The sequence below is a fragment of the Platalea leucorodia genome (assembly GCF_965183815.1).
Source record: "Platalea leucorodia genome assembly, chromosome: 13".
In the NCBI taxonomy this organism is placed as follows: Eukaryota; Metazoa; Chordata; class Aves; order Pelecaniformes; family Threskiornithidae; genus Platalea; species Platalea leucorodia.
In genome coordinates, this window is record NC_138835.1 from 15,766,856 (window position 1) to 15,781,884 (window position 15,029).

The 15,029-nt window shown below is 54.7% G+C and overlaps 2 protein-coding genes across 3 annotated transcripts in view; one reads left to right on the top strand and one right to left on the bottom strand.

The window, feature by feature from the left end:
• Positions 1-726: 726 nt before the first annotated feature.
• LOC309596937 (uncharacterized protein) lies at positions 727-1,119 on the top strand (the record flags this gene model as incomplete). The annotated part of the gene is made up of 1 exon (XM_082325702.1): positions 727-1,119. One exon carries the CDS (start codon positions 727-729, stop codon positions 1,117-1,119), a length of 393 nt encoding a protein of 130 aa, XP_082181828.1.
• An 11,044-nt stretch (positions 1,120-12,163) lies between these two features.
• The window catches only part of DNAJC5 (DnaJ heat shock protein family (Hsp40) member C5), a 28,725-nt gene continuing 25,859 nt past the window's right edge, over positions 12,164-15,029 (bottom strand). For both annotated transcript variants that reach the window (XM_082325533.1, XM_082325534.1), the window contains exons 5-6: positions 13,993-14,164; positions 12,164-13,219 (exon numbers count right to left, since the gene is read on the bottom strand). In XM_082325533.1, the coding sequence (XP_082181659.1) occupies positions 13,116-13,219; positions 13,993-14,164 (276 nt within the window). In that variant the 3' untranslated portion in view covers positions 12,164-13,115. The remainder of the gene's footprint in view (positions 13,220-13,992; positions 14,165-15,029) is intronic.

Consider the following 15,029-nt stretch of genomic DNA (forward strand, 5'->3'; position numbering starts at 1 on the left):
GCTCCCGGCTCCCGGCTCCCGGCCCCGGGGGGGGCCCCCGCCCCGGCCATACCGCGGTCACGTGGCCGCCGCCGCCGCCCCTATATAGCGCGGTGGCGGGCGGGCGCGCGGCGCGTCCCGGCGGGCGGAGCGGCGGCGAGCGGTGAGCGGCGGCGGGACAGAGGGACGGCGGGACAGACGGACAGACGGCCCCCCCCGAGCCCCGGCCGGGGGAGGGGGGCCGCTCCCGGGGGTGCCGGGGTCCCACGGCCGGCTTGGGGGGGTGTCCCGGCCCCGGGGGCGCCCGAGGGTCTCGGATCCCGGGGGGGTCCCATCCCCGGGGGGGGTCCCGTCCCAGATCCCGGGGGTCCCAGATTCCGGGGGGGGGGGTCCCCGTCCCAGCGGCCAAGGGTGTCCCATGCCCGGGGGGGGGGGCATCCCATCCCGGGAGCAGGGGGGGTCCAGCCCCGGGTGGGAGGTTCCAGCCCCCGGGGGGGCCCTGTCCCCAGGAGGGTCCTGTTCCAGGGACAGGGGAGGGGGGGTCCCACCTGCCGGGGGGGGTCTCCATCCCCGGGGGTCCCATCCCAAGGGGCTCTCTGCCCAGAGGGCCCCATCATCCCTGGGCGGGGGTCCCCCCATGGGGCGAAGCCCCTCGGGTGCCCCCCTGACCGCAGCGGGGGGGGATGTGGGGGTCCGGGGTGGGGTTGGGGGGGGCTCTTGCAGGCGTTTGGCCCCGGAGCGGCTGCGATGCGGGTCAGGATGATTTCGGCTGCCTCCGTCCTCGTCCTGCTCTTCCTGCCCTCGGAGACCTGCTCGCCCCTGCAGTGGCCTCGGGGCCCGGCCCGCAGGCTCACCCTGGCCCCCCAACCCACCTGGGAGCCTTGGCCGGGAGCCCCGCGACCCCCGGTCCCCGCCGCCGGCCCCCAGCCCCAAAGACTGTGCCAGCCCCGTGGGGCAGAGCCCACCCCGGCCCCTCGCGCCCCACGGGCGCTGCAAACCGGCAAGAGGCGAGACGGCAAACCCAACTCGCTGGATCTCACCTTCCACCTCCTGCGCGAGTTCCTGGAGATGTCCCGGGAGGAGAGACTGGCCCAGAAGGCGCTCAGCAATAAGCTCTTGCTGCAGAGTATAGGAAAATGAGGGAGGATGAAGAAGACCGACCCCGGAGCGAGCGGCCGTGGCAGAGCGGAGGGTTGGGGGGGTGCCGGGGGGCCGGAGCCGTGCCCAGGGACCCCCCGCCCCGGCCTTGCTCGGCAGGGTCCCCGTCGCCGCGTCCCGCGCGTTGCTCTCGCTGTTGTGCATTAAAGTCGCCCTCGCACCTGCCCCGCTGCCGTGCTCTTGTGCTTCCCCATCCCACGGGAACGGCAAAGCCGACCCTTTCCTCTGCTTCCCCCGGAGCGGCTATCCCTGATTTTTTTTGAGCCCTCTGGATTCATTCAGAGGGTTTGGGAATGCTTGGTAACCGTGGGTACCGAGCATCCTTTCCCCTCCCAGAGCTGCTCGGTCCCTACCGCCACCCATGGACCTAAACCAGGTCACCCCAAAAAACACCGGAGCAATCCCAGATGCATCCCTGGGTGAAAGGCACCAGCATAAAATGCTCGGAGTGGTGCGGCTCGTGCCGCAGGAGCATGGGACACACACGTGTGCGGATGTGGACACGCGTGCACACACGTGAAAACCCACCATCAGCTGGACGATAAGAAGGGAGGTTGCACAAAGAGCCGCCGGCGTCGGGACGGGGCAGCACGCGCTGCAGAGGGGCTGGCGGTGGGTCCTGTGAGAGGGCCTTGAGTCGGTTGGGATGTGGCACGGGTGGTCGTGTCCCACCACAGCCCATCGGCAGCCTGTGAGGGATCGGTGGCACCCGTGAGTGATCGTCATGAGCACATCGCCATCCCCCGTGAGTGATCACCATCACCCGTGAGCCCATCGCCATCACCCATGACCATCACCCGAGCCCATCACCCATGAGCCCATGACCATCACCCAAGCCCATCACCCTCACCCACGAGCCCATCACCATCATCCATGACCATCACCCAAGCCCATTGCCGTCACCCGTGAGCCCATGACCATCACCCACGAGCCCATTGCCCTCACCCACGAGCCCACTGCCCTCACCCATGACCATCATCCACGAGCCCATCACCATCACCCATGACCATCACCTGAGCCCATCACCCTTACCCACAAGCCCATTGCCACCACCCACAAGCCCATCACCATCATCCGTGAGCCCATGACCATCACCCAAGCCCATCACCCTCACCCACGAGCCCATCACCATCACCCATCACCATCACCCAAGCCCATCACCATCACTTGTGAGCCCAACGCCATCACCCGTGAGCCCATGACCATCACCCACGAGCCCATGACCATCACACCCAAGCCCATTGCCCTCACCCACAAGCCCATTGCCCTCACCCATGACCATCACCCATGAGCCCATTGCCATCACCCATGACCATCACCCGAGCCCATGACCCTCACCCATGAGCCCATCGCCACCACCCGTGAGCCCATCACCATCACCCACGAGCCCATCGCCCACGCAGCCAGACACCACCATCCCACAGGGACCCAGAGCCCTCACCCTCATCCTCCTTCCAGGGCTGCGCTAGCAGCAGCTCCAGGGCCGGCAAACACAAATATCCCGGAGAGCAGCCCCGGGTCTCCCAAACCAAGTCCGATCTTCTCTGAAGCAGGCGGTTACCTGGGACAAAGCTGCTCCTCGCACTCCTAACGCACCCTGATCGCTTTGTGGGCTGGGTTTTTCCTTTTTCCTCTAAAGGTACATTTTTCTCCCATTATAAAACAAAAGGTAAGGAACACATAAAAGCAGTAATTACTGCAAGGGAAGGGAGGAAGAGTTTGTTAAACCAGAGGCAATCGCACTCAGCCTGAGGCAGGCGCAGCAGCTCAGAAGCACTTTTCACCCTCCCTGGGAAGCTGGGGCCGCGCTGGGGCAGGAGGGGGGGCTGGGACCGGCCGAGCCGAGGCCCCCAGACCTGGTGGGAGGAGGAGGAGGAGGCAGATTGCTGCTGCTTGCAGGCTGCCGGCAGCAGCCTAAGGCAGGACAAGTGCTCAGGAGCGACCCGGGACACGAGTGGGGCACAGCCGGGCCTGCGGGCCCACCCACGGGGGCTGGAGGGGACGATTCTCTCCGGGACGCCGCGCTGGGGACGGCGGCTTGGCAGGCGCTGGTGGCTCCTGCGCCGCGAGGGATCCGGCACCGTCCGCGGGTGCCGGCGAGCTCCGGCTGGAGCAGAGCCCTCCCGGGGCAGACACGGCTTTGACGAAGGGGGTTCGCTCCGAGCCCCAGGCTGGGAGCTGCGCCCCGAGACCCAGCCGGGGCTTTTCCTCCTCCAGCATCGCTGTGAACGGCTCCGAAAGCCGCCGCTTCCCGGCCTCGCAGCAAGCCTGCGCCTTTCGGTGTCACAGCCGGCGGTTTGGGACAAGGCTTAACGAAACCTGAGCTCGGTGGCTCTGGGAGGAAGAGGAGCGTCCGCCTGGGAGCTTTCCCGCTGTGCATCAGCAGCAAGAGCATCGCAGCCCCCCCAGGGCTCCGGGCCCCCTCCCTCTGGGCCCTGCGCTGGGGCACGGACCCCCATGGCCTCAATCCCCCTCCTGCAAACGCAGACCCTGCTCGTGCCGCCGGCGTGGGGCTGGGCGGCAGCGCTGGGGCGAGACTGGAGCTGGGGAAGGCTCCCAGGCACAGACCATCGTGGCGGGAGGGTTTGCTCTGCTGCAGCCCCCGGGGGAAGGAGCAAAAGCGTCCCGGGGGCCCCTGGAAATCGCGGGGGCTTCAGCATCCCCTGCCCATGGCCAGCGGGAGCTGGGTGACCGAGCGGGGGCGGGCACAGGGACAGACAGGACCTCTGGCACCCGGGGACATGGGAGAGGGGGCACCGAGGGAGCGGCGACTTGTGGGGTTAGGACAGAAATCAGGATAAAAGATGAGACCGTGCCGAGACAAGAGCGCGGGGAAGGAGGTGCCGACGAGGGACACGTGCCCGAAGTGAACAGCTTTGGCTTGGCTTTGTGAACCCGGCCCAGCCTGACCCTGCCTTCCCCTGGGGTCTTCTCTGCCCCAGCAGCAGAGAACCTCGCTCCCACGGTCCCCAAGAGCGCAATTCCCAGCCTGTGCCGGCCGGGATGAGCCGAGGCCACGCCGCCGGCAGGCAGAGGCAGGGCACGCTCCGGGCGCGCAGGCAGAGCATCCTTCGGCCGGCGGCACGGGGGCCCCCGTTTGTATTTAGGGTTTCAAAGCGATGGGAAATCGAAGGCACACAGCGGCTGTATGCAGGTGCCGGGTTCCATCGCAAGTTGGGGTGAAGATGAGATTCATACACACGAGTAGCCCATGATACAAACCCCAAGGGAAAGGGGTTTAATTTGTTATGAGGGGGAAACAGCCAATTAAAAAAAAATAACTAAAAGTCTCCAACAGAAAGTGTCACTTTATAGGAACAGCCGGACCCAGCACGCCCCATCCCTCAGCACCCACGGCCAGAAGGTGGCCGATGATGGGATGCCTTTCCCAGCAAAAGGCAGCCGAAACGGTCCCTGCTCAGCTCGGCTGTTTCCAACCTCAGGCTGCCAGCGGGCGCGTTTTGCTCGCTGCACCCTGCCTGCGCTCCTGCCAGGCATCCCCCGGCACGGATAACCCCCGGCACGGATAACCCCCGGCACGGATAACCCCCGGCAGGGCACGGCGCCACGGGAGCCCTTCCTTAGTTCTCAGCGCCGCTGCCCAAAACCACCGATGCGCCCTGACGCGGTGGCTCCAGGACACAACTCGGCTTCGGCACGAGGCGAGGGCGGCCGGAGGCAGCTGCGCCCGGGGAAGCATCCCGCAAGGCGAGGGGTTGGAGCGGGGCTGGGCGCAGCCCCTGGCTACGTTGAAACATCACCATTTTGTGCTTAGAGTCACAGAATCGTTTGGGTTGGAAAAGCCCTTTAAGATCATCGAGTCCCACCGCTAACCCAGCGCTGCCAAGGCCACCGCTAACCCATGTCCCCAGGCACCACATCTCCCGGCTTTTAAATCCCCCAGGGACGGGGACTCAGCCCCTGCCCTGGGCAGCCTGGGCCAGGGCCTGGCAGCCCTTTGGTGAAGAAGTTTTTCCCCATACCCAACCCAACCCTGCCCTGGCGCAGCTTGAGGCCGTTCCCTCTCGTCCCATCGCTTGTTCCTGGGGAGCAGAGACCGACCCCCCCGGCTCCAGCCTCCTTTCAGGCCGTTGCAGAGAGCGATGAGGGCTCCCCTCAGCCTCCTCTTCTCCAGGCTGAGCCCCCCCAGCTCCCCCAGCCGCTCCTCCCCAGCCTTGTGCTCCAGCCCCTGCCCCAGCCTCGCTGCCCTGCTCTGGCCACGCTCCAGCCCCTCCATGGCCACCTTGGGGTGCGGGGCCCAGCGCTGAGCACAGTTCAGAAAGAAGTTAAGAAACTGCTTACCTCCTTCCAGCGGATTTCCATCAAGCATGGAATTAACCTCTTCAAAACGGCCGATCCCGGGGAAGCCGTACGGGCCCTAGAAGCCGCTGGTGCCACCGTGCAGCCAGGGCAGCTTTCGCCCACTGCAGACCCGGGCGCGGGGCTCAGATTTACGCTGCCTCGCTCCCCGCCTTGGCCTGGAAACCAGTCCCGTAGCAGCCTTCGGCACATCTGCCACTCGCCTTTGCTTCTGTCTCTCCACTGGCAACACCAGGAGCAAAACCAGCCTCCGACAACGTGAGCTTCTTCAGAAAAGGGTGTTTTTACTGCAAACAGACAGACGTCCACCGAGGCCGGAGCGGCCGCCCCTTCCCCGGCGCCCTGCCATCGTTTCTCGCACCGCCTGGCCGCTCTAACACGAATTTACACCCCAAATCCCTGCCGCGGTCCGGCATCGTATAAAGGTGCCTTGAATGCTCAAAAAATGCCGGGGGCTCCGTGGCGGGCGCAGCAGGCAGCGGTTGCGGTCCCTGCGGCAGGGTCCCGCGCCCGCGGAGCGGCCGTGCAGCGCGACGCCCCCGGCCAGGGGACAGCAGGGGACAGGAGACTCCCCCGCCTCGGCCCGCGGCAGACCCCTCCTCTTGCGACCAGTTCCAGCCCGCAGGTAAGGAAAGAAAAAGCCGATGGCCCTTTCTGCATTGAAAACATTTATTTTACAACAGTGGTTTCAGATAACTTAGCAATCTTTATTTTAGTTTATATTCAGACATACGATACACAAATTACCATGCTAAAACATAAAATAATTCCTTCTGCCGTAACTGCGTGTATGTACAGGAGCTCAGTAGTATCGAGTGTTACAATCCACAAAGTTCAGACAGCCACATCTACTTACATACAATTCAAAGTATGGTCCTTTAGTAACATAACAAAATATATATATGTCTATATTATAATTGCTTTTCAGATGCATTTATACTTCGATTGTGGTTTGGTTTTTTTTTCTTTTTTTTTCTTTTTTAAAGACGGGCTCCCCCCCCCCCCCCCCCCGCCCGAGTTGAAGTACAGTGCAAATGCAAAACGCCTTCCCTCCCGGCGTCCTCGGCTCCCTCAGGCTCCATAAAGAGGCCACCACAACCAAACCCCGTGACGAATTACGTAGTTCAGGGCCTTGCTCACATGCAAAAAACGAATATCGAGATGTCTGGGATAACACAAACCAAACCACCCACACCCAGCCCCAGAAACGCGGGCGAAGGTGGGGACGAGCGGAGGCAGGAATGACAGCCGTCGGCTCCGGCTGCACGCATCCAGGCGAGGAAACACCCGGGAAAACCTCAGAGTTCATCCACCGCGACCGGCCACGACCAGAACGTCGAACGTGTAAGCGACGCAGGAATCCCCCCCAAAATTCCCCCGTTTTTGCCGTGAAGCAGAACCCCCCGGCGCTGCGTAGGCCCGGCACGACTAGAAGCGATGTGGTGGTACTCGCACGCACGCTGGCCACAGAGCACCGCCTGACCACGGCGTTAGGAGCTCCAAGTCCTTACCGATCCAACCTGCAAGCACCGTAAATGGAGAAACGGGACGGGACTGGGCAAACACGGCACATCGTTCAAGCGTAAACTCACTCGAGCAAGGAGGGGAGGCCCTGGGAGGAGGAGACGGCTTTTCCTTCTCCAGCAGCACGGCTCTCCCGCTTGTACCTCCCGCGTGTTTATACAACAGGAGCCTTCCGCCCTTTCCCTCACCGCTCACTTAACCCGACGGATCCTGTTTGGTTTCTTCCCCTGCAGCTGAAAGGAGAAAACACAGTTCCGGACACACAAAACTCTCACCTCCCGCTTGCCTGGCTGAGAGTTCCTAGCAGTACTTTGAGCCAAATTTCATGTTTTTACCACCAAAGAAAGAACAGCAGCAAGTACTAGGTGCACACCTGTTGTATAAATATATACATATCTGCATATATACATACATACACACACACGATGCCGCAATCCAAAGCCTACAGCGCGGGTTTGGACCTTGCTCTCTGGGCTCGCCGAGTCCCGCCTGGGAGAGTACAAGGGGGTGACAAGTAGAATAAGGAAAAAAACCCCAAATCAACGCGTTCTATCACACCTCCAGCGATGAGCGCATCGACCGCGTTTAAAACGCCCCACGTACCAGCCCGCGCCAGTCCAAGTCAGTCCAGAGATGGCCCCTTGCCCTCCTCGTTATCCTGGGGTTTCCCTCCCTTCCTCCGAAGGAAAACTGGAGCAGGCAAAGCCCGGCTCCGGCCGGAGGGGCCGGGGACAAGGGGCGGCTGGCAGAGTTCAAGCAGATGGTACAATTTTTGGAAGGGTACGAGAAGCAACCGCTCGCAGACTGCAAGAGTACACCCACATGGCTGGCTGCGGGGAAAGGGAGCAGAGAAGACAACAGCACTCGAGAATGAATGGCCATTTTATATAAGAGCTTCCTCTACACATATACATATATATATATATAACCACCAGAAATTCCCAGCATCTCTCCTTTTAACAACAAAATTAACTGCGCATGTAACGTCGGCATTTGATTTCCAAATGAAGGTTTGTCTTCCAGATGTATGGCATTTGGCTTCTGCAAATGTCAAAGACAGACAGCTTCCCTCCCGCGGTTTCTTCTTGTAAAGAAAGCGTCTTCTCGGCAAGGCCGCGGGAATTTCAGTCTCGCCGAGGCCCAGAGAGCACGCAAGCCTCCCGGGGCAGGGCGCGGAGCAGACCACGGTTCTTGCAGGACTTGAACGCTGACAGATCTCCTGCCACGCTGTTAGCTATCGGTTCCGTTTCTTTCAAGGTATTTTAAGCAGTTGTTGGTGTAATGATACACTACAAACTAGATGATTTCCACTATAATACAGAGAAGCAGCATCAAATAATTAAGCGTGTTAAGTTTATACCGACCTTACACTATAAACACTTGTACTGGGGGGGTTCCGTTTCAGTGCTCTAAGATTAAGGTGTAGTTAAACAGCATCCAGAATTATTAACACGAGGTGGGGGCTGCAAAAGCCTCCCTGACCACCTTGCCAGAGCCTCCCGCTAAACACGATGCCAATATCCAGTCGCATCGGGTAGAAAACCTGCGGCACAAACACATTTCCTAAATTATCTGGAAACGTCAGGAACACCGAAGGGCACCGGACAGACGAAGGGCAGGAAGCGGTCGAGAAAAGCGGGTACCTCTCTCAAGGAGTGCATCCAGTAGAAATGCGCCGATATCACCCCCGCAAAAGCAGGCTGGTGTCCCTCTACGCCCCGCGACACAACCGCTTTATAGACGGGACAGGAATCTCTTTTCGGTCAGGCTCCTGCCCTGGTGACACCTGTAGTGTTTCTAGGCTGACACGAAGGGGTTTGGAAACCGCGCTCCCCCGACCACAGCCCCGCTGCAGGACCGGGTGTTTCTCGGTACCGCGCTCGAGCCGTTGTTTCTGTTCGGACTGCAGGCTGTGCTCACCCAAACCTCGAAGAGCATCACATTTTAAGAACACTATGAGCACTAATATCTAAAGCAGTTTAAAAATATTACAAATCTAAAAATAAGACTAAAAAGGTAACATGGCTCTAAAACATCACTGCGTGGAATCAGCAGAAATCTACACCCTATCGGACGCCACTGAGGTTTACATAAACGAATTTATATACAGATAAATATTTAAGAATTTCCTACAAACATCACTAACAAAATGAAACTGGCATTTAACGGGTGCAACACCCCTTCATTCACTTCAAGTGAAGCGTACAATTCGTTGTATTACAGTGCGTGGGGGATTTCCCCATCCCCAGGGAGGACGGGGCACCGTGGGTCAGGTCCGGCACCTCCTCCTCTTCCTCCTCCTCCTCCTCCTCCTCCAGCAGCTCGGCCGCGGCCAGGAGGGACGGGGACGGTACCTGAGCACTCGCCGCGGCGAGGCAGCGGCTTTCCCTGCTCACCCTAAGCTACGAACGGCTCTCCACGCAACGCAGCTCGGGAATAAAGTCAGTGGTCCTTAACACCAGCCAGCGGAAGCTCTCCAGATCGGATCCTCCCCGACACCCCTCCTCGTCGGGAAGAGCTACAAGTGCTAAGAAAATCGGTGCTGAAAAGGTTGTTCGATGAGCTAGGTGGAGGTGGCCGAACTACCGAAACGGAGGTCTCAGGCAACTTGTAAAAAATGATACAACTTTTAAGAAACAAAACAAAAACGAAACGAAACAAAACAAAAAAATCAAAGCTCAAGTTTTAATTCTGGCAACAAGCTGAACAGAGACCAACAGCGCTCAGGTTTAATTTTGGAAGGAAACATTCTGCAGGTAAGCCAGGGAAGGGGCTGCAGGGCCTGCAACGCCATGCTCCCGCGGGGAGACTGCAGCTCCAGCTGCCCAAGCTCAGGACTGCCCACTCATCCGCACTGGATTTTTAACCATTATTTCCAATACAACTTTGCATTTACTAGGGTTCAACTTGGCCATTTTGCAGTGCAACTCAGGTTAGGGCCCGGGGTACTCTTGTACCTTACCTACCAGAGCAGAAAAAAAGGGGGCATTAACCTACTTATCTTCCAATTACCCAAGTTTTGTTTTAAAGAAGCCATGTTTAAATAGCTTTCTTATATAGTTCAAGAAGAACTACATTAATAGACAATAATCTTAAATTCAGAGATTATAGAGTAACACGGGCAAACTTAAAACCGTTTCAAAACCCATAAATATTCATCTAAAAACGCGTTTTCCCGTCATTCTCTGTAACTGGGACCTCTGAGTAGTTTCCCTTGGAGCACCCAACACGTCGTTCTGGCACGTAACAGCACACAGACTAATTTACCAGTCGCACACCACCCACAGACACAGCTGATAGGAAAGCAGTCTCTCTCAAACCCATGCCTTGCTAAGCCAGGAACTAAACCAGCAAAGTCGTCCTGGCTGTCGTCTTTTCCCAAGCGGTGCGAAACGCGGGTAACGGTATCGCCTCTAGTCCCCATTCGCCGCCCACGTTTCGGTTCCGATGTCAGGAGCTGCGGAGCGGCTCCAGGGGCTTTACCCACCTCCCCGGAGCCACAACCTCCCGCCAGCCTCTCCAGTCCAGTGGGAGCAGCCCAGAGGGGTTAAGGAATAGAGTATTATTCCAAATTAACACCGACGACCAGCCCCCGACGTTGGGGGTCACGGCTGCTCCGCGGCGGAGCAACAAGCGGAACAACCGGCGCTGTGTCACCCACCTAGCGCGGAGTACAACAAGCCACAGCACAAGGGAAACAGCCTTTTCCTCGTTCTGAGTCGCTCTGATCAACTACGCTCATTTACAAAGCCAAAAACCCCCCTAACACTATTGGTTTTTTTACCAAGAACATAATTTGCGCAGATAATTTTAACCAGTGAGTTTTCAGGGGAGAAAGCCTGCAGATACTCAAGCATATTCCAGCGTGCGACTCAACGTCGAGAACAGACTTCAGGCAAAGTCTACAAGGACAGCCAATGTGACATTATTTTTTCAAGCCTAGAAATTGCTTTTCATTCCAAGGGGTCAAACAAAGACTTTAATTAAATAAGGACCTCAAGCCAAATCATACACGACTGTCCTCAAGGCCACCCAAGAGAGTCTTCCGGACAGAAAAAGTTCAAAGTATCTTCCAGCAAACCACCGAGTTTCAGGTCTAAAAGGACTATCGACGAGGAAGAAATGACTACTGAAATCTAGCCAGTTCATTAAAACTAACATTTCTTTTTGAATTTTTGGGACCTGACGCGGTATCGCAAGCATGCTTATTTGCAACAAGCTCACATGCAGGCAACAAACATGTGCTTGTACCAACAGCTACAGGGAACTCGGATTTTGCAAACATCCCTCGCTTCGCATTGAGACCGCGTTAAGAACGTTTTCTTCTTCCCAGCGTGTTTGACACGGTTTCACGTCAGATTTTACGTGCTCCATCATTTTCAGCTCATGCAAAGATAGCGTGAAAATATATTCAGAATGATTCTCTGGCAGGAGTCACCTTCATTTTCTGATGGTTTTCTTGCAGACCGACAGCGCTTTACCCCGTTCAAAAGTAAGCCCTGGATCTCGTAAGAGAGCAGCACGAAAGACCTTCAAAGCAAACGGCGGGTGGAAGGCTGTAAATAGCCTCTCAACAGAAATAGGTGAAAAACGAAAAGGGGAGAGGGGGGATACAAAGGACAGGAGAGGCATTGTGAGATAAAACCGTAAAGATCAGAACTGCAGAGGCTGTAATTAACCGCTAAAGTGCCAAGTGGAGGGTCTCTGGTAGCTGTTCTAGATCCTGACTCTGTACCATCTAAAGCAAGGTTATTAACAACAAAACACACCAGCAATTCCGCAGCTGCCTGGAACGCTTTTTTAACAGTTAAATCTCAATAAACCACAGTTTCTAGAGCAATATTCAAACATGATTTGGTTTCAAAATAGTACAGGAAACCTTTCAATGGTTTCCCCATTGTTGTTCTGAAGAAAAGAAAAACACTGGTGTAAACAAGTCTAAACGTAAGACAATGTGCAAATCATACAATAGAAACACAAAGGTGGTGTGCTCTTAAAAGCCATTTAAGTACTCCACAGAGATATTCATGAGAAAATTAAAGGGCTAGTGTATTGTAAAAGCTTTTAAAAAAGGACACGTAATACCCCATTTGTCTATTAGAATCTCAAATTATTAGAACAAATTTTTAAAACTCCCCCCCCCTTTTTTTTTTTTAACATTTTTGCTGTTGTTGTTACTGTCTGCATTTTACCCACTTGCTCAGTGAAAACCAATTCACCAGTTTCACTTTAAGATTCTCATGCATTCAAAAAATGCTGCACTATTTGGTCTTTAGCATTTCAGGAAAACGACCGAACTCAAACCAAAACAGAACTGTGCTTGAGGTTAAAATCCCACCGCCGCCACCAAATAAGCCGATTCACAGTTGGTTTTGTGACAAACTACAGTTTGTGGTTACGTTGTCACTGAGGACTGCTTTACACATAAAGAGCTGTTCATCAATTTACTGTTCAAAGATTGGAAACTCTCCCTTCTTACTTTTCAAGGTAGATTTATTTAAGCTGAAAACCAGCATTGAAGAGAATTCCAGCTCTGCAGGACCGGCATTTTTTGGTTCTTGGCTTTGTAAACTTGCTTAGATAACAACGCAGGAATAGATGGAGGAATAAAAGATTTGGTTTGTTGCACTCAAATGAAAATCATGAACTTTTAAAGGTCTTCGACAGCTCAGCTGTATGGAAGAATGGTGGATTCTGGGGAACTTTTTCCTTTTAAACCTCATTTTTAGGCCAGTACCGCTGCTTAAAATGCAGAATGTCTCCATCACACTTACATTGTGACAACTCAATACATTACACCACAGACATTTAACATAACTCCATACATGCTATAAAAAAAAAAAAAAAAAAAAAAAAAACAGGAAAAAAAAATAAAAGGAAACAAATAAGACCGTAGCTAAACTGCTTTAAATACTGCATGCTACAGCACTTCACGTATCATCGAGATACGACACTGAAAGGTGACAAAAGGCTGAAGGGATTACAAAATATTTTCGGCAGGTTGGAAAGCTGCCTTTTACTGTGGCAGAATTATTCCCCCTCCCCATTCTCTACTTCTAATGTTCATGATTCTAGTGTTGAGTTGGCCATGTATTTTTTTTTTTTTTATCCATTCTAATTAGTGTTTCCTTAACTTAATTAAATCCATCAGTGTGGTAGCTGGGGTGAGAGTCAGCTGTGAGCTGGGTCGTCTCTGTGGCTGATGCTGGCTGTATCACAATAGGTGCGTCTGAGGCCTCTGAAAAGTGAGACAAAAGGCTTAGCACACCAGGGAAAAAAAAGAAAAAAAACAAAACAGCATCCTATGTTTTGGTAAGCGTAAGTTACATCTCCCTGCAACACGCTGGTAACACAATTTTACACTCCTCTCAGAGCCTGATGTTAATTTGCTGTTTTTCAGCCTGCACACGATACCATTCGACTCAAGTCTACATGTGGAACATGTATTACATTTCCTTCCTCACGTAAGAGCAGCTGATCCTCGCCCACCGTTCAGCAACGCCCATTAAAAACATGATCAGAGCACACACAAGGCTCTACAGTTTTTTAAATGATCGGTTTAATTCTACAGAAATAGCATTATATCTTCATAAACGGTATCAGATATAGCTACTAGGGCAGCGGTCCCGTTTCTTTTACGCCTGACGCAGTGAACAGAACTGCCTCGACACCCCTCGTCCTCTGGGGTAAAAGAGCCCTTTTCTGGAATCACATCTGGCTGGTTGGTAACGTTACTCCAGCGATGTGGGATGGAAGCTAAATGATGGTGACCTTGCTCTGAAGCTGACCCCAAGTTCAACGAAGACCCTCCGGGAGTTTTCAGCAACTGTAGCTCCCACGTTAGCGCTACCCACGTAACTCTTGTGCCACAAGCGTTCCCTCACCATCACCGACAGCCCGAGACCCGCGCTGATCTCTACAAAGCGAGCGCTGCTCCTTAACCAGCACGCTAAGCACTCGGTCAGAGACCGATGCCGCGGTCATTCCAGAAATCTCAGTGGTTTTACCTACCCCTTTCATCTGACTGCAACTGTGCCTCCAAGTCCTCTGGAGAGACGTAGTATTCCTGCTCTTCACCTTCAGGGGGTTTGGGTTTACACTTCCCACAGCAACAATTACAGCAGCAGCACAGACAGCAACAGCAATAGCATAATGTGATGAGCCCACAGGACACGAACAAGGCCTGCAGAGGACAGAAGACAAAGAAATATTCAGAACCTGTGCCTACCACGCCGCGACCACTGAGTTTGTGAGACTCTGATATGGAAACCAGAAACCAAAAACACAGCAATGTAGAGACAGAACTTTCTAGCTACAGTTTTATACTTCATCACCAAGATATATTTAAAAATATGTGCAAAACTGGCTACAGCTCTCAACATTTTACACCGAGATGAATACAGCCAACCTGGTTTACTCGAAGAATTCCTACAATTTAGGTTTAAGTGGACTATTCTGCTACATCTGGAAGAAGATACAGGTCTAAGAAGTGTATCTGTATTAAAATCCAGAGGTACAATAGTTTAGGGCGGATCGCAGCTGGCGCACAGGTCGCGATGTACCCACAGGAGGGACTGCGACCTGCCCAAGGCTGTAGGCACGGCTGCAAAGCTCGCCGTGCCGCAGCTTGGGGCGCTGAGGCTAGACGCTACCAACATGCGAGCAAGGCAACTCAAAGCTAGCCAAGTCTGCCAGGTGCTTATCACAGTGACAACGGGCAAAATTAAAGATCTTCATACAGGTCACTGTGTAACTGTTTGAAAAAATTCATTTTAAAAACAGCAAGCCAGCACGGTGATGGAACTATTCTCTTACTGCAAGGGAATCAAGACACGGAGACGATGCTGGCAAAGGGTAGAAAAATGAACCCCTCATGAAATGCCAAGACTAGGAAAAGGTTTTAATCAGCCATAAAGCACTGTGAACAAGGTCATGTCACTAAACAAGTAAGTTGGTGCAGTTACGGTTTCATACTTCAGTTTCGTAGTCACGCTGTCTTTTACTTGTTACTTTCTGTGCAAGCAGACTGCAATCACCTGAACTCTGCA